A 23224-nucleotide genomic window follows, 5' to 3' on the forward strand; every position below is an offset into this window, starting at 1 on the left:
TCCAGAGTGGATAATTTTACAAGCTAATAACTAATTGTATATCTTTCAATGAGCCTCAAAATGACAATTATGAGGCGCATGCTAACTTTGCCTTATTGTTACGTTAAATAACATACGCGATTAAATCGATTCATTTCTAAATTAAGAAAAGGCCTGACAACCGTGTTTCACTTCAGAAATCCTCATCTAAACGACTGTGATTGGCCCATCCTTAACAGCGCAGAGATAAGTAACCAGCACCTCGTGACAGTTCTATGTATATGTTGCTTTACTATCGGTCTGTAGAAATTTATAAATGATATAACTATTAAACCTTAAAAGCAAATGAATTGAAAATAGTCAATGTTAAGGTTAAAATAATAAAAAAGCTATTTCGACATACCTGACCAATTAATACAACGCCTGGGCCACAAGCTCAGCCCATTCAGATACGTGTGTCATAAAAATATCAATTCTACCCATTTGATTCAATTTCAATTGCAGGTGGTTCGATGCAGATTCACACAACATCGGTACGTTTCGTGGTCTCTCGTCGTTTAGCAGCTTTGACCACGCCTTTTATTTACATCTCATGCCGCTGTGTGGATGAACACCATGGAGAGGAGGACCACTGAAAAGACCCTTTTCAATGAGAGTGACAAACGCCTTTAATGGATGAATAAACCAATAAATGCAGTATTAATCATATGAATCTGTGTCACCGCTGGGATTATTACGGTGATAATGGCAGCTGTGAGTCTGACGGACCCGCTTTGCAAACCTTGCTCTTACAGTCCACATTTTAAAGGTAACTTAATGCCGATCTCTTCAATAATAGTTGCGTTTTTATGGCTGAATATGAACACATTCATGTTTTATTTCTCGATTACTTAATATTTGCAGTTGAGGTGTGCGTGAGGAAGCCCTTGATGCCCATCCACCTGAGCAGTGAGCAGGTGGCACTGGAGATGCTGTGTCTCTGCAGCCAGCTGGACCTACTGATCAGAGCTCAGGTCCATCAGGTGAGACTGATGCTCAGATCTTTGAACACTGAACATAGCCTACTCATGTGTTTGTCTCATTCAAGTATCTAATCTGAATAAGCTGTTTCAGGAGCAGCTCAAACAGGACACAAGTCCTGAAGAGTCTGATGAGTGTTTTCAAAAACAAGGTAAGTTTAGGACTAAAATAATCATTTTTTCCTGGAAATCAAAATCGGTAATTGTTATCCAATGTATGTACAACCTCTGATTTTGTGTGTAGGGGCAGATATAATATATCAGATGAACCAGTGCCTTGAACATCTCAATGAACCGGGGCTTCAGCTTGAGGTAACTAATCACCAATTAACCATTTCTCTTAAACCAGTTAGAATTTTTGGATGATGTGTTTCCATCTATTTCCATTTCTTTAGGAGTATTTGGATGTTGTAGGATTATCTACTCTCTTCCCTCGAGTGGAAGTTTATATGATACATGGCAGCCCTATTGACATGTTGGAAAGACCACCTTCAGATGGTGAGACCACAGAATGGGAGAATGATAATGGGATACAGTTACTTTTACTGGCCAATGGTTGACTCGATGTGGGTAATAATGAATAATAATAATCAACTTTATTTGTATATCACATTTCTAACAAGAAATGTAGCTCAAAGTGCTTTACAATGAAAAAGCATTACAAAAAAATTAATATAAGATTAAAAATTCACTGATGATAAAAATAAATTAGTAAACATAAAATACTATGTTTACTAATTTAACATATATTAAATAACAAAATTGGAAATAATGATAGTAATAATAAAATACAACATAGAAAGCTTCAGAAAAGTAAAAGTAAAAAATAATGCATAAAAATATTTAGCAAGCTACATACATTTATTCTAAATTATACATTTATTCTATATGTATAATAAATACAATATATTAACATATAAATAAACGATTAAAAAAGTGCTAGAATCAAAAGTAGTTGCCCCGAAACAGCATAGCAGATTAATCAGGTTGATTGGGAAATGTTTTATCATTCCAGCTTATTTTCCTCATATTGGGCGGCTGAATCAGCTGCTGGTTCTCTGTCAGCAGTTAGATGAAGATGTGAAGCATCTGGGCAGTCATAAGTACATCGCACATCAGCTATCAGCAATTTATGTGAGTTTGTTTGACTTGATCTTCATTCACATCATTATATCTATGTGATCTGTCCATAAAAAAATTGATTCTGTGTATCATTCAACTTTGTTTCTGGTACAGCAAGTCCTAAACTCTCTCAAAGATGTTTTGCCATTATCCATCATAAGAAAGGATATTGAGGCTAATTTTAAGCAGCTGAAGATGTCTCTTTCGATTGAGGAAGGGTCCAAGCTAGATCCTCAGTTGCCAGCACATCACATGAGCTGGTGAGAGTGGTTTTAGTTCCATTTGTTAGAATCAGCCAGAAGTAATCCAGTATAATTAATGAAAGTACTCTTCACAGGGTGTCAGAATTAACACAAAACGTGATCTCAACGGTACTGTCAATCTCAGAAGAGCTCACCGAAGACCTCAATCCAGTCATGGAATTAGTCTCTAACCTCTCGTAACAGCTGGATCTACAGTGCCTGAAGTGGAGGGAGAATGAAGTGATTGAAGTGATTCCCTTGAATCTGTATACACCGCAGATAAGACTGGCATAATGTGATCCAGATATATTTCAAGACCTTATTTGCATTCTGAGTACTTCCACTTATTTATTTGAACCATTTTAGATATTGTTTTGCATTGTTAGCTCATGATTTTTGAGTTTTAATAAACAAAGATGATCGTTTCTAAAAAAAAAAAAAAAAAAAACCTTGTGCAATAATGTATTTTATAATGCATCTGTATGCTTGAAGTGACTGTTGCACATGTTCTTTCCATTCTGTACATGATGGTGCTAGCATTGTTCATCAGCATCACACACGTGATTGCATATCCAAAATAAACTCAAACATGGTGATCAGAAGTGAATACCTTCTAAATCTGTGGATTTATTTTTATTACAACATATTAGAATTTATTCAATGATTTTATAATGTTATCACATAAAACTATTTTGTATACATTTAAAATATTGTATAAATGAACCTTAGTATTCGTAGTAGCAGTATTGCAGGTAACCTGATTTGCTCAAATTATGTAATCTACCTCTCATGGGTTTACGTCAGACGTACAGCGCGCTCTCGTTGACGTGCACGCGACTATGTTGAACTGGGAGTAGCCAAATCTATACGTGCAGTTTACATTAATCCTCCAATCACGATGACGGCTTTCACTGGTAAGATTTATTAAACTACATTCGCGTTTTTGCATAGTTATCTTCTTATATATAACAGCATGTCTATAATAAAGCCGAGAGGTCAGCATGCACTATATCCCGATTGTGCTTTCTGTGCTTATTAAGTAATAAACACAGTGGCATGCGAGCCTTGTTCCTAACCTGACAGTTTTGTTATCGTTTCGACCCGGTTCACAGTTTCAGATGAATGAAGCTGCAGGCTCTCATAAGAGGCTTTTGTTTCAATATGGCACAGTAACAGAGAAATGGAAGAATTCCGATTGACACTCGAACTAGCCAATCAGGTGTTTGGTTTTGATTTGTTGACGTGCATCTCAGCCAATGGCATCCAACACTAGGTCTCTTGTCACCTTATGTTTTTGTGTGTGCTACCCGAGGTTATTTTTATATCTGCATCCAAACTGCACATTAAGAGACGTGCTTTTTTCAAGTTAAAGTAGAAGCGAAATGTTTTTGATTTAAATATTTTGGCAAACATTTAACACGTTTGCATTTAGTAGTAAATTATTTTCTGCATATGTGACCCTGGACCACAAAACCAGTCTTAAGTCACTGGGGTATATTTGTAGCAATAGACAAAAAAAAAAAAAAATACATGGGTCAAAATTATTGGTTTTTCTTTTATGCCAAAAATCATTAGGACATTAAGTAAAGATCGTGTTCCATGAAGATATTTTGTAAATTTCTTGCCGTAAATATATCAAAACTTCATTTTTGATTAGTAACATGTATTACTAAGAACTTCAGTTGGACATCTTTAAATGCGATTTTATAAATATTTTGATTTTCTTTGCACACTCATATTCTATATTTTCGAATAGTTGTATCTCGGCCAAATATTGTCCTATCCTAACAAGTTTATTCAGCATTCAGATGATGTATAAATCTCAGTTTTGAAAAATTGACACTTAAGACTGGTTTTGTGGTCCAGGGTCACATTTTATAAAAATCATGGAAAACCTCTGCAACAGGAACTCTTAAATGTATTAATCTAGTTTTTGTGAATATGAAAATATAAAAACAAATAGCTTTGCCAACATTACAGTGCCTAAGCAAGTATTGCTTTGAAATATTGATAATAGGATATTATATTGCTAATGTCAAAAGTTTGACAACCACTGGGTTAGGCTGCATAGTATGAACACATATATCCTTGATATAAGCAACAAGATATCAAAGCCAATGTTTTAGATCGTGTTTATCCGATGTGAAGTGAACTGTGTAGATAAAAGGTACGTGATCTCTTTCTAGATGCATAGTGTTGAGTTTTATTGTAAATTGCATGACAATGTATTTGTATTTATATTTGATATTTGGTGTCTAACAAATATTAACAGTATTATTGTCAATGAAATAGGAGCATTGATGTACTTTCATGATACTCAATTGAATTATCATTAACATTTCTAAATTGTTTTTCTTTTGTTGCAGTTCAGAAGACCACCAGTTTCTAGTCCAGCTATGATCTGAGAGGAGATGATAGCAGAGCCAACTTTACTGTCCAGATCGGTGCAAAAGTGAGACACCTGAAAACTACCTCTGCATTTTCATCATAAAACAGACTCGATACAGTTTTAGATTTTATGCAGGCTTATTCTGAAATATCCCAGTTTAATTACATTTTGTTATTCAAGGTGTTCTACAGATAAACAACTGCCTGTTCATCCTGTTCATTTTCAGAGAGAACTCAGTAGTTGACGTCTCTTCCTGTGCATCGGTGCATCACGCTTCAAATGAGAGAAATGAAAACAGACAAAAGACTCTGGTAAGAGCTGCTAAAACCACAATGCTTGCGTTTTAAAAAAAAAACAACTTTACATTTCATATACTTTTATTATAGCAGAACAGACTTCTTTTGAGATTTACTATAAGAACATTTCTGATTTAGAAGTATATTATGTCATGTGCAGAGAGGAAAGAGGAAAGCCCGGGAATGCTCTGAGAATGCCAAAAGAAAGCATTCAAAGAGCAGTAATGGCAGCCTGGGCAGAGCAGAGAATGAACAGCTCAAAAATGGAGACGTGGAAGCCGTCACACTGTTTGAGGTGGTCAGCATGGGCAGGAGTGCAATGCAGGTGTGTCCAGCACTGCTACAGATAACTACTTGGAAGGTCACAAAGTTCTTTTTTAAGCCATATTGATTCAAACAAATCGTTATATATGGATGTTTGGTTTGTTTTGTGAAAGGCTGTGGTGGATGACTGGATCGACGCATATACTGGCGACAGAGACACAGCACTGCTTGATCTCATTAGCTTCTTTATCCAGTGTTCAGGATGCAAAGGCAAGTTTCGTAATGTCTGTACTCTTTCATAATAGAACCTCATTTCACAACAGTGTTGAATAATATGTGGCTTGTGTCGTATATTGTAGTTCAGGATGGGAATTCTGTTTGTGCTTTTGTAGGGATGGTAACAGCAGAGATGTTTCAGAGCAAAAAGGGTACAGATGTCATGAGTAAAATGGTGGAGGATCTGGATGAGGTTAGACATCCAGTGTTCTCATCATTGATTACTTTCCCATGTTTCTTGCTCTTACTAATTTGTGTTGTTTTTTTTTAAATCACAGGACACAGGTTTACAATATAAGAAGTTCCTTGCATTTCCATGGATTTTAACTGTCACGTGGCCTCTTGACATGGTACGGTTTAGGGCAGTTCACGTAATTTTGCAAATTATGATCATGTTGTCCTTAGTGTCTCATTTGACATTTTTTGTTTGTGAAATATTCAATTTAAATTGAAACTGTTTTCCAGTCTTCAGTGTCACATGATCCTTCAGAAATCATTCTAATATGCTGATTTGGTGATCAAGAAGAAACATTTGTTATTGCATTAATTTCAAACAGAAATCTGTTGTAACACTGCAAACATTTTACTGTCATTTTTGATCAATTTAATGTGTCCTTGCTAAATAAAAGTATTAATTTCTTTGAAAAACATTTACTGAGCCCACACCTTTAAACAGTAGTGTAACACAATTTAAAATCAAAAATATTTTTCAATCTTGATCCTCTTTCCATTCTCCTTAGGACAGTGGCGAGTATCCCCTCATCATGTCCGGCCTGTACTGGAAGAGGTTTCGTTCACACTTCTGTGAATTTGTGTCTGTGCTAGTGGCCCAGTGTCAGAACTGTGTAATCTTTGACGGCTACCTCTTGAACACACTCATTTCACTGCTGACAGAGCTCTCCGATTCCAGAGTTCGTGCTTTCAGGCACACCTGTACGCTAGCAGGTAAGTCGCCCTGATGATTAATTCCACTTGACCTGAACCACACACACACAGACATCCCGAAAGCTAATGTTTTGCTGCTGTTGTGTGTGTCTCTGCAGCAGTGAAGCTGCTCAGTGCTTTGGTGAATGTGGCTCTCAACCTCAGTGTCGGTGTCGATAACAGTCAGCGGCTGTACGAGGTTGAGCTGGCCAAGATGGCCAGCAAACGGGCTTCTCCGAGACTGGACAGGATCCAGAGAAAGATCAGTGAGGTTAGACTGTGACAGCATGTCTGGTTACAGAGTTAAACATTTCTATACCATGATCTTTCACACTCACCAAGTGTGAGTAAAAATTGGCTTTGGCGAGTAAATAGAACTAAAATAATATAATACATGGTCTAAATCACATTGTAAATATGATACTCTGACACTTACTGATGTAAGTGACTTGCACAGTTCAAACAGGCAATGTCTACTAAACGAAATATTTGAGTTAAACTTTTAATAGCCATTTCTCTAGTCTTCAGTGTCACATGATGATTATCATTATTATTATCAATGCTGCTTGATATTTTAAACCAGAATCAGGATTATTTGATGAATAGAAAGTTTAAAAGAACATCCATTATTTGAAATAGTTTTTTGAAAAAGTCTTCATAAATGTCTTTACAATCACTTTTGATAAATTTAATTCATCCTTGCTGAAAAAAAAATATTACTGACCACAAAAATTTTGAAGGGTGGTGTTGTATGTACAGGAAACAGTAAAGTCAGAAAAAATCCAGAGGAAAGGCAAGGATAATGTGAATAAACAAACTGAATGAATTACTTTCATTCCTCAGTTACAGGACAGGAAATGTGAAATTGACAACATGATGGATGCCATTTTCAAAGGAGTTTTCCTGAAGAGATACAGGTGATCTTTATTTTAACCACACTAGCCTTCACTTCCTTGAAAATGAAATAAAATAAAATAAAAACTATGTACCATTATAAGTGCATTGTGACTTCCAGAGACGTGATTCCTGAAATCAGGGCCATCTGCATGGAGGAACTGACAGTGTGGATGAAGCTATATAGTTCAGTGTTTCTGAACGACAGCTATCTGAAGTATGTGGGATGGATGATGCATGACAAGGTTTGTGAGACAGTAGCCGGGAGTTTAAAGAACATTTTATTTTTAAATGTTTAGACATTTACCCATGTCAGTTGTTGTTAAGTTGAGTTGATATTTGACTTCCTGTTTTATATTTTGAATATTTTACAGCAACCTGATGTGCGTCTGAAATGCGTGCTGGGTCTACAGGCACTTTATCAGGATCAAAGTAGTTCCAAAATGGACCTTTTCACAATACGGTTTAAGGTAACAATTGCTTTCACATTCTCACACTATAGTTGTGTCCCAAACACTATGACACACTATGTCCTATGTACCCTGTAGTGTATGAATTTTAAAAGGTTATTTTGTCTGATAGCCCCTCCCCTTCCACTACCTTAGGAAATCTGCGACTGCTGAGTGCACAAAGTTTTCCACACTTTATTTTTTTCAGGCAATTAAGTGCATCATCTGTGTATCTATGTATTGTAATTGTCATTGTGAACACACTATTCACACTATTTACACCTCAGAATGACTGCATGAACTGGGATTCTCGTCATGTTCCTAGTCAGGCACAACATGACAAGTTTCTGCTAAATTTGTCTGTGAACTCTACACAAAAAATGCTGTATTCACATCCAATCAGAACATATTTGATGTGTGATATACAGTTGTGTGCATTGCAGCTGAATGGCTCAAAGATACTTAAAAATGGATGAAGCTACTTAACATGATGCTACAGAAACCAAGCACTTTACAAAAGTTCCACTTGTTGCCATCACAGGTGATTGGGATAAAATCTCAAATTTTCATGACTACTGTCTATCATATACCCAGTTAGGACATAAACTGTACAAACTGTACCTGAGAGTAACTGCTGTAGAGAAATAAACTTTTTTATGGATAGTTGTTTACTGGCTGTTAGTTTGTCCTCCAGGTCTTGCTGTTTTGCCCAAACTTCTCAAATGGACGCGGTCCATAAACTTCTTTGGCAGTTTTTAAGTTAAGGTACAGTAAAGCTGTAGTGGGACAGCAGGAGGGCATGATTGCTGATTGACAGGCTGTAAAGCCCCTCAGGTTTTGCCTTGGGCCACTGGCCTGATAGCTTCCCACAGGACCCCACCCTCACCGTACCCTCACTAACGGCAGCAAGTACATTAGCACAACCGTGATTTAAAGAGCTGTTTAAGTGCATCGTGGGTCTTTAACTCAAGTCCTATTGTAGGTTTTCGAGACAAGATTGCTCTCATAGCGGGTAGTTAAAAAGTGTTTACATGAGCGATTGAATGCTGTTTCTGTTGTAGGAGAGGATGATCTCCATGACTCTGGATAAAGATCATGAAGTGGCCATACAGGCCATGAGATTGCTCATGGTCATCTCTCAGTAAGTATCTCCCCTTGCTCCTTATGCTGACTATTTCTCATAGAGTTTGATCATCCATGCTTTGACTTCTCCTCTGTGAAGCGTATGCTGGGCTGTTCCTCATGTAATTGTTGAAATTGTTCCCTTTTGTGCCAGATCCTGTGAGGATGTTCTGAGTCCTGATGACCACAAGAATGTCTTCCAATCTGTGTACTGCTCCCACAGACCTCTAGCTACCACTGCGGGTGAATTCCTCTATAACAGGTCTGTGTTCGTTGTCATTCTACAAAACCTACCCCTTTTGTGTGCCACATGTACATATGTAAATGATAGCTGAAAGTAATTTGCTTAGTTTAATTGATTTACTATCATGGTGTCATTTCTCTGTTCTTAGACTGCTCAGTAACCATGAATTATCAAAGCCCAGAGATGGAGCCTCTGATCAGGAGAGGCACAGAGAGTTAGTCTTAGCTAGAGTCCGAGCCCTGATCCACTTCCACACCGAGAATGAGGTATGTTAACTCAAAGTGTGCCATGCTTAAAAATAAGATTATAAGTACATGTGCTCTGAGATCTGGTGTTTGTGCAGGCAAACCTGAATTTAAAATTGAAATAAAATAAAAACAATTAAATATAAGCATTATTTCAAAATACCTAGACAAATTACCTCCTGTGGCAAACATTAAGGTTATGTGGTAATTTAAATGTTTTATTAATCAAGTAATCACATAAAATTTAGCAATAGACCATTATTATGGTATTAAAATGGTTTTATTAAAGAATTTATTATATAAATTAGGGCTTGCAGAGCTAATCATTTTGCTAATTGACCTCTGTTCGAATGTTTACCTCACGTGAATAAGAGTTTGCATTAATTTATTTCTGCTTATTTCCACATTTTTAATGCTCAGTCATTTTAATTAAAATGACTGAGCACATTAGCAGTGTTTTCCTGGGTTTGTCGGCTCATGGAGCTATTTTGATGACTAATATGATGATTGTCTGTCATAGCTGCACCAGCATGTGCTGTACCTCGTGGATAGTCTGTGGGACAGTGCAGGAGCTCTGCTGAAGGACTGGACTGGTCTTACCTCACTGCTCTTACCTCACACGTCCTGTCAGGAACAAGGCTAGTACTAATACTTTAGTACACACTTCAGTATACACTCCAGTATGCTTCTTTATTGTAATGGTGCATTATCAGTAGCTTTTATTAAAGCTAAGCAGAAATTTCTTTAACAAATATTTAGAAGTATATATACAACTACAATAAGTTAAATATTCAAATAACTGTAGTTTTGATGATTACTAGAAATAGAAATAAAAAGAACTGATTTCTATCCAGAATTATGTCCTCTATTTGTGAGAGAGCAAACTGACATCTTTTTTTGTGCTTAACTGCAGCTCTGAGCAGTGCTGAAGAGGCCTTTGTGATTGAGCTCATGTTGGCGTCAGTAAGGCAGGCTGCAGAGGGTCCTCCTTTGTCAGGGAGAGGAGCAGGTAAAAAGGTAAGACTTCCTGTTGCATCCTCCATTAGATGGCGCTCTGATCTAACAGGGCTGTCATATAAATTTCACTTTTATGTTTATACTCCAGCTGTTCACTTTCTTACAGACACATCTAACACCTTGTGGTACTGTTATTTGTTGATAGTTACATATCTATGTTTATTTAGGTGATAAATACTAAAGAGAAAAAGTTACAAATTGATGACTGCACAAAACTCACTGAACACTTCATTAAAGTGCTGCCTGAGCTGTTATCCAAGGTAAAAGAGCAATCACTCCACTGTTCATTTTTACCATAACTGCTTCTTCATAAATTAACTTCTTGTCTAATCTCATCCTCTAGTACTCAGAGGATGCTGAAAAACTCACCTCCCTTCTAAAAATACCTCAGTATTTCCAAACGGACACTTGTGATCATGAAAACTCACAGGTGAGTGTTTGTGTGTCATCTGTGTGACTTCACTGTGTTATTTATGCATATGTGTATGATTTAATGCTGAAGAAAAATTCAAACATTTTCAAGATTCTTTGATGAATAGAAATTTCAATAGAACATGTATTAGAAATAGACATATTTTGTCACATTATAAATGTTTTTACTGTCGCTTTTGATCAATTTAATGTATCCTTGCTAAATAAAACTATTAATTTCTTTAAAAAATGACCTCAAACTTCTGAATTGTAGTCTATGTATTATTTGGTAGAGTTTTCTAGAGTACTTTGTGTCTGGTTTTTATATATATTTGTGTTTTGGTGTAGTGTGTGCAGGCATTGCTGGCTGAGCTGGAGGCTGCGGTGGACAGACACACAGATGTTGGTCTGCTGGAGGCAACTGCTCGTTCTTACCAGAGCCTCTGTGCTCAGGATTTGCCCTGGCACTCTCTGGCTCGGCCCAGCTTTGACCGGCTCATCCAGCACTGGACAGACACACTGGGAACACAGTTAGGAGAATCACTGAGTGTGAGTACAGTAATGGACCACTAAAAACACTAGATGTTCTTTTATAAGCGTGTACCAGATAAGTACATGCATTTTAAATGGATCTTGACATCAATAAAGAATAAGTTGATTCATGACAGATTTATGACTGTATCTTACACAGCAGAATGGACTCTAATTAAACGTTCTTCCTTTCATGTACAGGACGGTTGTTTCACTGCAAACGAGTACAGCACTTTGGAAATCCTGTCCACACTGAAGAAACTTAATGCCTTCAATATGTAAGCAGTTTCTAGTTTATTCTATCCACATACATTCCGCAATATTTGCAATAAGCACATTTCTTTGACCAATTTAATTATCAATTTGTGTTTTACATCCCTGCTGACAAAGCTATGTTTTAAGCATGTTTTCCTAACATTCCTATTACATTGTGAAAACGCTACTTCTGAAAGCTCTGCAAACATTCAAAAAGTAATTATTATATTTTAAAGATGCAGTCCGTAACTTTTTTTGGTTAAAAATGATCCGAAATCAATATTTGAGCAAGTACATAACCAGTCAGTGTTCAAAACTATCGCCTTACTTTAGCCCGATTCACAACGGTTAGCTTATAATAATGTTTTATAATAATGATCTTTCGATTACCTTTGGTAGCGTGATTTATGCTAATGCTTTTTTCCTCAGTTGGTCAGAACAAACGTGGCAGACTTGTTACTTACTTGTTCAGATGGCAATATACTACAGTGGCCGAGAGAGCTCAACGCGCTGCAACTTCAGAAAACATACAAATAGATAAAGCACCAGCAAATCAAGAAAACATCTTCATCAGTTTGACAGCAGGTGATGCAAATGCTCACAACACAAACAAATAAATTTTATTTGCAGTGCGTTTCTGTTTTTGGCTGTGTTGTGAGCATTTGCAGAGTGTGCGTTGTAAAATTGAGGATGTTGTTTTCTTTATTTGCTGCCGTTTTATCTAATTGCAGTGCGTTGAGCTCTATCGGCCACCGTAATATACAGTGAAAATTCTTATTTGGTTTGCAAGACATAGGCTAGAATCTGTGATTGCGAAGTACAGTAAACATTCACACCGGTGCAGTGACTGACAGCTACACATACTCCTCAAGACATTAGATTCATCCGTGCTGAAGCCGTGCCAGAGTACAGCCCACACAAGCAAGATAATTCCGCAAGAAACTGCAATTCCAGGTTTTCAAACAGAGATGGCGACAAAGAGGCAAAACTTACGGACTGCAGCTTTAAGAACATTTTACTTTGGTTATATGTTCTGGAAATGTTACCAAGATACTAAGATGCACAGATGCTTTTAATTACATCATTAACAACTACTTGTTCAGTTCGGATCTGTACAAAGAGTTAAATATAAAAATCAGTGTCTTAATGTGTCTTAATTTTGTCTGATGGCATTCAAATGTTATTTTAATTATTCTTATTTTATTTGTGCTTTATCAAATCTGTCTAGTGCTCATCATCTGTCTAAATGGAGCCTGTATGAGCTGGGGACCAGACTCTTGGATGTGGAGATAAAACATGGTGGTCTTCCCATGGAGGTAACATTATTAGCCTCGTACTGAACCCTCTACTCCTTTATTCCTTCAACAGGGTTTGTCTCTAATCTCTAATCTGTATTTCTTGTAGGTGACAATTGAGGCTCTGCGCTGCATGTGTAGCTGCATCCTTTGGAAGCTCAACACCTTTGGAGAAGGTTTGACCTCCAGGGTGAGCTATCTACCTTTCTCTTCCACTCCGATTGAATTGTGACTGCTGTCATAAACGGCTGAGATCATGCTTAGAATGGTAATATCTACAAGCACAGACGTAAGGCCAGAGTTTTCCCTTGGGTGATTAATTAAACAAGCGTTTTTGGGCATGCAAGACTCTCTGTCTACAGAGTTGCCGTATGATCCATCACAAAGAGCTGTGTCCTTTAAACCTGCCACATTGCATTTCAAATATCAACACAGAGGCCCTAGGGTTATGTCCAGCAGATTTTAATAAGTGATAGAAAGCGATTGATCGTGAGTCTTTAGGAAAAGTCTGTGCTGGTGATGGATTGTAGGGGGCGTAATGGTAGCGCTCTCATGTGGACGTCTCACCGTTAATAGCTGGGCTTCTTATTAGGCCTGTGTTTCCATGCAGTGCACGGGATAATCATATCTCCCCACCTCTAACCTTTATGCTGTGAAATATTGGTGGCCATTAAGGCTGCTGTAGGTAAGATTTGCTCAGTGCTGGCTCAGAAATGGCCGCTTTCTCCTCGTCATCAATAAATGACAGCGCAGGCGGAAATTTTTGGCCCAGGAAGCAGCTCGGCTCAATCTGCAATTCTAATGTCAATGGCGACCCGAGGTGAGGGGGAAAAAAAGACGTGTTCAGCATAAAATTGGGATGCATGTCCGATTGAAAAAGAGTAATTTAGCTGAATTTATATTGCGACTACGTGGGATGGAGGAACCGATCCAGCACGTCCACCACGGAGCTCCACGTGCATGTAATTATGAAAGAATATTTTACACAAGAGACTGGCAGCACTGCTCACAACGACGCTTTCATCAGTCTACATCAGTTAGAGCCCTGCTGCAGTCTGTTATTTTGCTGTTATACTCTCTCTATTCTTCATATGACTTTTCCCCAAAATGTCAAAGCTTTGTGTACTTTCTCAATCAGTATGGTCATATGAATGGGTAATAATTAAATAAACTGAGCAAATTGCTCATTACAACTACAAATGTAGTATAAATCAAAAGCTGCATAGGAAAAGAATTGTCATCGTTATGGATGTGTGTGATTGTGTGTGGTTTTAGGAGTCCGCCCTCCAGCAGAGAAGCCAGCTACGTGCCTTCTGTGAGAAATGTCACCGCTGTCTCTCGCACGCTGAGCAGCTTGTACGAGAGCAAGTGAGCATCACGTTTCTCTCTCTGTTCACAGCATAGCACTCGATTCAGCCCTTTCTTCAAAGTGGATTATTCCAAGCACATCAGAGCGCATTGTCTGTGCATTAAGCTGTAGCATGTGTGCCAGTGGGCCGATGCGCTGGCATTGTTTGAATCCTGTTTGTTTTGACTTTAATTTCTCGCGGAGTGCCCTTGGCACCTGCGTTGTGTTTTAATGAATCCTCACTCTATGCCAAGGCCAGCTGACAGCAGAAAAACACACTAATTGAAACTAAAACAAATGTAAGTTCCAGACAGTCTTTGTTAATTTCAAGACCGATTTGAATTGTCCATATTCTCAGTGAATTGATTTGATAGAATTTTAGGGCTGTAATTTTAATAAAGTTAATTACATCAGTGAATTATGTCAATTAATCATCCAAATTAATTGTAGCAGATGAGTAAAGCACTGAGTTTTAATGAAAAAAAAACTGAAAGCTTCAGCTGTTGCATTGCATCTTTTTTTTTTTTTTTTTTTTTTAGCATCTCCAGCCATGAGGTTTTGATTGTTTATTTCAGTTTTATTTATATAATTAATTACACTTAACATATTTTATATTTGTAATGGAATGGAAACACAAAAATAATTTAGTACATTGATACACTCTTTTGGAGAAAGGTATAATTAGATTGATCAGGATTCTATTAGATTTTAGATAAGAATTTATTGTGTTATATTGCCTACTTTATATCACATCTGTTGATCAGGCACTGTCTGTTTTGTGTTGTTTTTCACAAAGGCCTTCATGTGTCTGAGTGATGTTCTCATAGCTCATAATTACCAGCTTCAGATGTGGGATTCGTCTGCAGGCACTTCATTGCTGTACACCCCTGATCCCAAACTCCAGAAAGCTCTTCTTTCCTTCGTTGTGGAGCATGTCTTCACCAGCCCTGAGCAGGACACCCACAGTAGTAAAGGTTTTTTTCTCTTTTCATTTCAGAAAATCTTAAGGCTTCTTGTTTGGCCTGTGTTCTGCTGTGGGCTGCCATGTGGGCGGCCTCAACAGATCCAGTGTTAGTTAAGTGTTTGTAGAGTTGTTGCCCTTTAGATCATTAGAAGATTTTTCTATGTTCTTGAGGTTTCTTTGAAAAGGTGTATAAAACAAACAAACTTTCATGTTGTTGGAACTCAATGATGCACTTAACATGGGATGTGCACACAGGATGCTTTTAAGGGAGGGCCCAAAATGAGGATAAAAAGTAGCTGTGGTGAATTGATGAAATTATGAAATTGATGAAGTGCTTCCCAGTTGGCCGATAACTTGATGAGCAGTTTGCAGTTCAAATTAAGCCATCTGCTAAAGAAAACATCTGATGCAATTTATTTTTCGTGGAAAATTTACCATTACAAGATTTTCTGGAATACCTATGGGTATCATAAAATTCTGCCACTAAAATTCACAGGGCCTGGGACAAACTTTTTATGTGTGGGTGTGGGCTCCCCCTCCCCTGGGCCCAATTAAACCACAGAGACGAAAACATGAGGAACAAAATCACAACAGCTCTTGATGCTTTTGTGACAGACACAGTTTCCCTGAGAGACAGAGGTTGTCTCATTCTATATGTGATGCTGTGAGTGACACAGTGACATGTGCTGTTTGTCAGAAATATGCAAGGAAAAAAACAGCTAAATGATCATTCCTATCTCATAGAGGTAAATATATATATATATATATATATATATATATATATATATTAAATAGATTTAAAAAAAAAAAAGAAAATGAAGAAAGCTAAATCCATCTATATATGAGTGTGTATGTATACTATGTGTATATAATGTTTATAACATTATGATAAATAATTTTGAGGACCAAATCAGCATATTAAAATGATATTAAAAGGATCATGTAACACCGAAGACTGGAGTAATGGCTGCTGAAAATTCAGCTTTTAATGACTGGAATGCATGACATTTCTAAATATATTAAAAAATGAAATAGTTATTTTACAAATAATAATATAGTATTTAATTTACTTATGCAGTACTTTTTAAACTGCATTTTTGATCACAGACACTTTTTTCATTAAAAAATCTTTCCAACCCCAAACACACACACACACACCCCCACACACACACACATAATTTAACACCTTTGTATTATATATACAGTCTCAATTTCACCAGCAGATGGCAGTCTGCCTCTACACCTGTCTATGTTGGGCACAAATTAATCACATAAAGAAACACAATCAGCCTCATTCTCCTTCTATTAGTGAAAATCATTGTAGCAGAACACAGTATTTGTGTGTGGTTAGTTAATCCAATTGCACCCCCACCTTCTCACTGACCTATCAAACATGCCATCGAATCAAGGAGTCTAAGTCTAACAGATAATGCATTATGATAATAATCCCATATGATGTTATTAGGTGAGATCTTACAGAAGTTGCACTTGTAAATGAACAGGTAATTAGATCAACACAGAGCCCTGTGGAATTATATTTAGAAGCCCACACGAAAGCCAAGAAGCTTTGGTAGGCATATCCAAAATGACTAATATGCTGAAAAATCAATATTAGCTCTCCTAAACTAGTTTTTGTGTTGTTTTTGGCCTTGTGTTGCTTTAAGACAAACACAAGCAGCGTATGAGATAACATCAGATTTTGGGGTATTTGATTAGAAATCAAGTGTGACTGAAGCAAATCGTATCAATTCTATAAATATTTCAGAGAGTCGTCGATTCGTCCTGGCACAAATTCCTTACCTCTTGAAAAATGCAATATAAGCTTTTGCTGGTAACATGTAATAAAAAGCAATTTAGTTATTGGATTTTCTTTACGTCACTAATGCTGTTATGAAACCTCTCTATTAAGTGATGGCTTCAGGACCAGGCAGGACGACGACAGACACATTCTGTTTCCAGAGCAGAAAATGTTGTTAACTTTAGCTCACCTCAGGAAAGCATTTCATTTATAAGATTTGAGTATCATAATTATACCGCTCTCTTATTGAATCTCAACCCCTCTGTTTCAACCTGTCTCTCTCTCTCTGTGTCTGTCTGTGCAGTCAGTGAGAGTGAGTGTGGAGACGGACGGCTGGAAGACTTGCACCGGCGGAGAAATCTTCTGGCGGCGTACTGCAAGCTGATAGTGCACAGTGTGCTAGAGATGAGCATGGCTGCCGAGGTTTTCAAGCAGTATGTGAAGGTATGACACTTCACTCATCACGCAGGTTTCCTGTCTCTCTCACTCTGATCTGTTCAGAGATCATTTTATACGCAATTCAACAGGAAATAGCAGTGTTCACAGCAAATATTACTTTTTACCAAACTTCTAATATTCTAGTTAAACAATATATGAAATAGTATTACACTTATAAGTAGTGTTAAAAAATCTATTTAGCATACTGTTTAGTATTAATATTAGTATTAGATGGAGGTGGTCTGTTCATTTGGCTCCTCTTTTCATAACTGGAGCTCTTAAGGTTTACGATAATTTACGATAGGTGGGATTTACAGTGCTGTGTGTTTTTGTGTATTTGTGTGTGTGTGTGTTTGACATGCTGACATGTTTGGAATGCCCGCTTGGCTCGGCCAGCACAGAGCAGCCAACATTCTCTGATGAGGCCTTCGAAGAGAAAACACACACACACACACACACACACACACACGCTCACTCTGAATTCCATCATTTTGAACGACAGCTTTCAAAGTTGAGGCAAATGATGTAAAGTTGGCAAGCGCCGCAAACCCCACATTTGAACAGCTTTCTCCTGGTAACAAGTGGTCACTTCTCTGAACTGTTCGGCAGTGGCACATTTCTTGACCGCTTAGAGCTAATAGGTATTAGAATATGCATTAAAGCAAATAGATGGTAATAAATGAAGGTTGTTGTTTGCCAATAGGTGGGTCAATGTTGTCTGAAATCTTACAGCAGCATCAAGAGCTGGCACATATTTACTGGAATGCTTAACTTTAAGAAATACTCTGTGTTAAATGCAACTAAAGCTTTATTGACACAGGATTTGCCAGTTGTTGTTATTGTTATTAAATATATTACTTGACTTTCATTGAAGCACCATTTACATGCAGCAAACTCCACACTTTCTTCAAAAATATTAAAAATTGACGATACAAAAATATGTTTAAAATTTACAGTTAATTATATTTTAAAATAATTTTGTTTTAATATTATATTTAGGTATGAAACTACTGTTCGAATGTTTGGGGTCATTAAGATTTTATTTTCTATTTTATTTTCTAAATAGAAGTGACGATATATACATTTATAACATTACAAAAATATATATTAAATAAATACTCTTCTTTAGAAATTTAATTCATCAAAGAATCTAAATAAGCGGCACAACTGGTTTCAACAATGGTAAAACATTGTCACTGAAGACTAAATTCATAGGAAAATATTACATTGTAAATATATTAAAATTGAAATGATATATTTGATATATTTTATATTGATATATTTTAAATTGTAATAATATTGTACAATATTTGTGTTTTCACTGTATTTATGATAAAAGAAATGCAGCTTTAGTGAGAATAAGAGCCCTCTTTCGCTAACATTTATTAACATTTAACATATTGGTAGTGTATAATGAACTAAAACCATAAAACCATGAGAGGAGTCTTGACCTCCTCATTTCAAAAGGCCACCACACACCACTGAACCACCAGAAACATCTACCTTGAAATTTAGCTCCACCTCAGCAGGATCATTTGGATCACTAAATATCTTAACTCTTTATATAGCTCAGTTCTTTTAAAGAAGAATTTCATGTAATTGCTTTAACAAAAATACAAGAGTGATGCCGCTTTCCCCAAAGATGTCCAGAAGTGCAATACTGTCACTTTTTCTTTTGAGGGACTAGTATAAATAATTATTTGTGATAGTTGAAATCACAAATTGTTGTTTTTGACCCTGAATATTTTAAGTAGAGTTTGATACATTGCATGATATATGTTTGGTATTTTGGTATGTTTGAGCGTAATTGTCACCATATTAGAAGTTAAAAAAAACCTTAAACCTCTCATGACTAATAGGCTACACTTCCAGAGTCTTATCCTGAGGGCCAGATAGACTTATGGGTAATGTGCTTTCAGTATGCCACAGGCTTGCATTCCTAGGCGTGAAGCCATATGGCAGACACGGAGCCTGTATCGCTCACTGCTGTCATATCTCCCCTGCAGTACTACAATGACTTCGGCGACATCATCAAAGAGACCCTGAACAGGACACGGCAGATGGACAAGATGGAAAGCACTCGCACGCTGGTGCAGTGCCTTCAGCAGGTATGGAGGCTGCAGTCCTTCACCGGCGCTCTCTCTCATGTGATGTGCCTCCACGTGGCACATCTGCTCAGGTGGTTGTCCCAGGCCCCTGTGCTCTCTGCTCTCTGATGGGCCCCTGCAGCTGTCGACACCTCAGAGACACAATGAATCCACCCTCCCGCCATCCCATCATGCTCAGCGAAGAACCTTCTAGCAGCTCTTTCACTCCTTGAATCGCTTAATGGTAGATCCTGTGCTGAGGAAGGAGATGGAAGCATTGCTCACACACATACAGCTCTTTAGACTTTGCTATATATCCAAAAAACTATTTATATATTTTGATATATATATTTTAGAACAAAGCAAAGTCTAAAGAGCTGTGTATGTTGAATTTATATCTGAATTTTCAGCAGTCATTACTCAAGTCTTCAGTGTCAAATGATCCTTCAGAAATCATTCTTATATGCTGATATCAAGAGACAGTTCTGGTATGTTTTAAATATTATCAGTGTTGATAACAGTTGTGCTGCTTTTTATATATATATATATATATATATATATATATATATATATGTAGAAACCTAGATTCTCTAATGAATAGAATGTTCAAAAGAACAGTATTTATTTTGAATATTATTTTTGTGTAACAGTGTAAAGTTCGTTCTGTTCACTTTTGATTAATTTAAAGCATCCTTGCTGAATAAAAGTATTAATTTCTTTTATTCATTAAAACAAAATCTTACCGACCCCAAACTTTTGAATGGTAGTGTACATATATTATTTAATCTAAAATTTGTACATTGTATATTGTCATTATATTTAATTATAAGATTATTACAGTTATGCAATTTAAAAAAAAAGTATATTTTAGGCAACACTAGAACTTTGATAAATTTATAGTACCATAGTATCCATATTAAACATATACATGTTAATCTAATTATAATATTTAATTATAGTGAAGTGTAAGGTGCTCAGTGATTAAAGATAATTAAATATTACAATAATGTAAGAAAAAGACTATTCAGGGCTTTAAACTTTTATTATTAAATATTTCATTATTTCATCATGTCTTTTATATGTCATATCTTACACTAATGTAATTATGCATATGCACTATCCATTAAAACATGTTTATTTCATTATATATCAGATATCTTATGTTTGAGTGCAAATGTCCAGCATACTCCCCACAAAAATATAATCAATGTATTTTGTACATGTACATATACCTGTATATACAACAAAACAGTTTCTTTTTTAGACAGAGAAAAATGAAGCTGCAATATATTTGTGATCACAGATAATCATTAATAATGCAATAGAAATAAGGACAGATTTTCTATAATATGTTATGTGCATGGACTTTTGTGTGTGTTCAGCTGTATCTGAGGCTGAAACAGGAGCAGGACAGAGGAAACACCTGCAGCTCCAGGGTTCAGACCTACAGCAGCATCAAGGAGCTGGCCAGACGCTTCTCACTCACTTTCGGATGGGATCAGATCAAATCTCGCGAGTCCCTGGCCATGATCCACAGGTAGCGCAGTCCACTCCGCTGCTGACTCCGTGTCAGCGAGTTCACATCACATGTCTGGCATAGCGACACAGCTATAACAGACTGATTGCTATGCTTGTCCGCAAATAAAAAGTTATGTCAAGATGCTGCACTGCATGGCTTCATTTAGCCAGTACAGAAGAGTCTTGTCTTTGGTTAATTCAGGCCTGAGAAATTTATTTTGCCAGCTGTAGTTTTGGTCTCATAGTAGGATTCAAATTTAGATAGATAGGAGAAGTAATATTGAGGTCTTAAAAGGAAATGTTCTCTTACTGGTGTGAATGAAGAAGTGGGTTTCTCTGTGCAGGGACGGCATTGAGTTTGTTTTCAAAGGGTTCGTTCAGCAGTCTGAGAAACACTCTCCACCGTACATCTCATACCTCACCATCCTCAGTGAATTCTCCAGCAAACTGCTCAAACCGGACAAGAAGACTATGTAAGTTAAAGCTAAAACAAAATTAATTCTGCAACCAGCTTGCACTTTTGGATCTTAACATCTTTTTTTTTAACTAAACTGGTCGTCTCGTCCCCAGCTACAGTTATTTGCAGAAGTTTGTTGGTGAGCAGGTCATTAACAACAGAGAGGAAAGCTGGATGCCGCTGATTTACTACAGAGCGTCTCTGATGGGCACGGCTGAGGGAGAAGATGCCATCTCCTTCATCAGCTCTGACACCAACAAACAACCCTCCCTCACCAACCGCTCCAGATCACCCTCTGTTAAACAAGTCAACTCTGAAGGTATGAACTCTCAGTGGGTCACTCCTGAGGTCCAGCTTTTTAATAATGCAATTTGTAAAAGGATTGTTGACAAAGAACTTTTTCAACTTTAGGTTAATATTGATATTTTAGGTAAATTTTATTATTAATTTAAATCATTTTGTGTGTGTGTGTGTGTATATATATATATATAACATTTATTCATAATAGTATAAATTAATAAAAACAAAAGATTACAAAATTAACAAATTAAACGTAATTATAAAAAGAAATAATTAAAACAATTGGTGAAACATAGCATGGTTTAATTTGCAAGTCAGCTGATCAAAATAACAATACAGCAGTATTTGTTGCGGTCACAAATATATCAGAAAATATATCCACAAACAATTTAGGGTACATCCAGTAGTGTTACTAGGAATTATGAATTTCATAATGTGATGTTTAATATTATAATTGACCGATTTCTATTTTTAACAGGGGATCAAAGGTTTCTTTCCCCCTCTTCAGAACCAAAGGGAAACAAGCTTCTGAAAAGGTGAGGTCAATAAACACTTTTATTGACCGTGTGAAAAGTGTCAATTGAGTAACATACTATTGCATTTTTCTTCCATGTGAAGTTCCGAAGTCTCAAAAGTTCAACAAGCCGCACCGAGCAGAGAGCAGTTGACCAGCAGTCTCGTGTCTGGTAAAGTTCCAAGGAGCAGTGATGAAGTGGATGTGGATACTGTAGATACTGATGGCTAATCCATCATCATTGATCTGTTTTTTGTTTGTTTTGTACTTACTGTCTTAAGGTTGTTAAAGGACAACATTTGCACTACATAATGTTCTGTATATGAAAATTGTGCCATTTAAAATAACCATGATCATATTGAGATCTAAAAAGGCGGTGCTGAAATATTTGTAAAGTGCAAATTCACAGTGCATTGCTATTGATTCAATTTTTGCACAGCCTATGTGGGCTTAAAGACAGAATGGTGCACTTTCAAGTCTTGATGTGTAAAACACTCATTGCTAACTGTAGTGCAAAAAGAATATTACTGCAATTTGGACCAATCTTTTTTAATATTTGTTGCCCTGTGTACTTTTAGACCACACACATTTTGTTGTGCATCAACATCAATCATAATGTGGTTTATTCAGGTATTCAAATAAGCTACACCCGTGTTGTAAATTGAGAAGCAGCTGGATTTTTTTTATATTATATTTTTGGTCACAGCTATTATGTTTATGCCTTCTACTTGTAAAATTAAAGCAGGTTGCTCTATAAATATTCCAAATGAATTTGACATGCAGAAATGTAAACATTAACCTTAATTAAACAGCAATAACACAATCC

General features: G+C 36.7%; 2 protein-coding genes across 3 annotated transcripts; both read left to right on the plus strand.

Annotated features, from left to right (window-relative positions):
• Positions 1–774: 774 nt before the first annotated feature.
• LOC306875727 (uncharacterized protein) lies at positions 775–2790 on the plus strand. Its single transcript, XM_079426436.1, has 5 exons — positions 775–1310; positions 1394–1496; positions 2014–2132; positions 2235–2380; positions 2458–2790. The coding sequence occupies exons 1-5, from the start codon at positions 1212–1214 to the stop codon at positions 2561–2563; spliced, it is 573 nt and encodes a 190-aa protein (XP_079282562.1). The 5' UTR covers positions 775–1211; the 3' UTR covers positions 2564–2790.
• Positions 2791–3183: 393 nt separating this feature from the next.
• Positions 3184–23220, plus strand: LOC306876306 (cohesin subunit SA-2). Of its 2 annotated transcripts, none has more exons than XM_079427381.1 (32): positions 3184–3276; positions 4729–4814; positions 4978–5062; positions 5208–5372; positions 5485–5581; positions 5704–5780; positions 5866–5937; positions 6328–6532; positions 6631–6782; positions 7355–7428; positions 7527–7650; positions 7780–7875; positions 8916–8995; positions 9131–9238; positions 9369–9486; positions 9986–10103; positions 10379–10482; positions 10650–10742; positions 10826–10912; positions 11242–11442; positions 11626–11702; positions 12908–12995; positions 13084–13164; positions 14250–14342; positions 15119–15296; positions 17389–17528; positions 19529–19630; positions 20992–21146; positions 21472–21600; positions 21698–21903; positions 22363–22420; positions 22503–23220. In XM_079427381.1, exons 2-32 carry the CDS (start codon positions 4774–4776, stop codon positions 22627–22629), a joined length of 3531 nt encoding a protein of 1176 aa, XP_079283507.1. In that variant the 5' UTR covers positions 3184–3276; positions 4729–4773; the 3' UTR covers positions 22630–23220. The 2 variants fall into 2 exon arrangements, with proteins under 2 accessions (XP_079283507.1, XP_079283508.1); XM_079427382.1 differs by having other exon boundaries at positions 3190–3276; positions 4932–5062.
• The last annotated feature ends 4 nt before the right edge of the window (positions 23221–23224 follow it).

Source organism: Barbus barbus, assembly GCF_936440315.1.
Source record: "Barbus barbus genome assembly, chromosome: 10".
Taxonomy (NCBI): domain Eukaryota; kingdom Metazoa; phylum Chordata; class Actinopteri; order Cypriniformes; family Cyprinidae; genus Barbus; species Barbus barbus.

What these genes read in the sequence shown, in the direction of transcription:
- LOC306875727 (XM_079426436.1), top strand. Translation starts at nt 1,212, where the DNA reads ATGTATGTACAACCTCTGATTTTGTGTGTAGGGGCAGATATAATATAT. An exon ending in GGAAAGACCACCTTCAGATG is followed by an intron (nt 1,497 to 2,013) that starts GTGAGACCACAG and finishes TTATCATTCCAG; the next exon opens with CTTATTTTCCTCATATTGGG. An exon ending in CCAGCACATCACATGAGCTG is followed by an intron (nt 2,381 to 2,457) that starts GTGAGAGTGGTT and finishes TACTCTTCACAG; the next exon opens with GGTGTCAGAATTAACACAAA.
- LOC306876306 (XM_079427381.1), top strand. Translation starts at nt 4,774, where the DNA reads ATGATAGCAGAGCCAACTTTACTGTCCAGATCGGTGCAAAA. An exon ending in CACGTCCTGTCAGGAACAAG is followed by an intron (nt 10,104 to 10,378) that starts GCTAGTACTAAT and finishes GCTTAACTGCAG; the next exon opens with CTCTGAGCAGTGCTGAAGAG. An exon ending in GTGATCATGAAAACTCACAG is followed by an intron (nt 10,913 to 11,241) that starts GTGAGTGTTTGT and finishes GTTTTGGTGTAG; the next exon opens with TGTGTGCAGGCATTGCTGGC.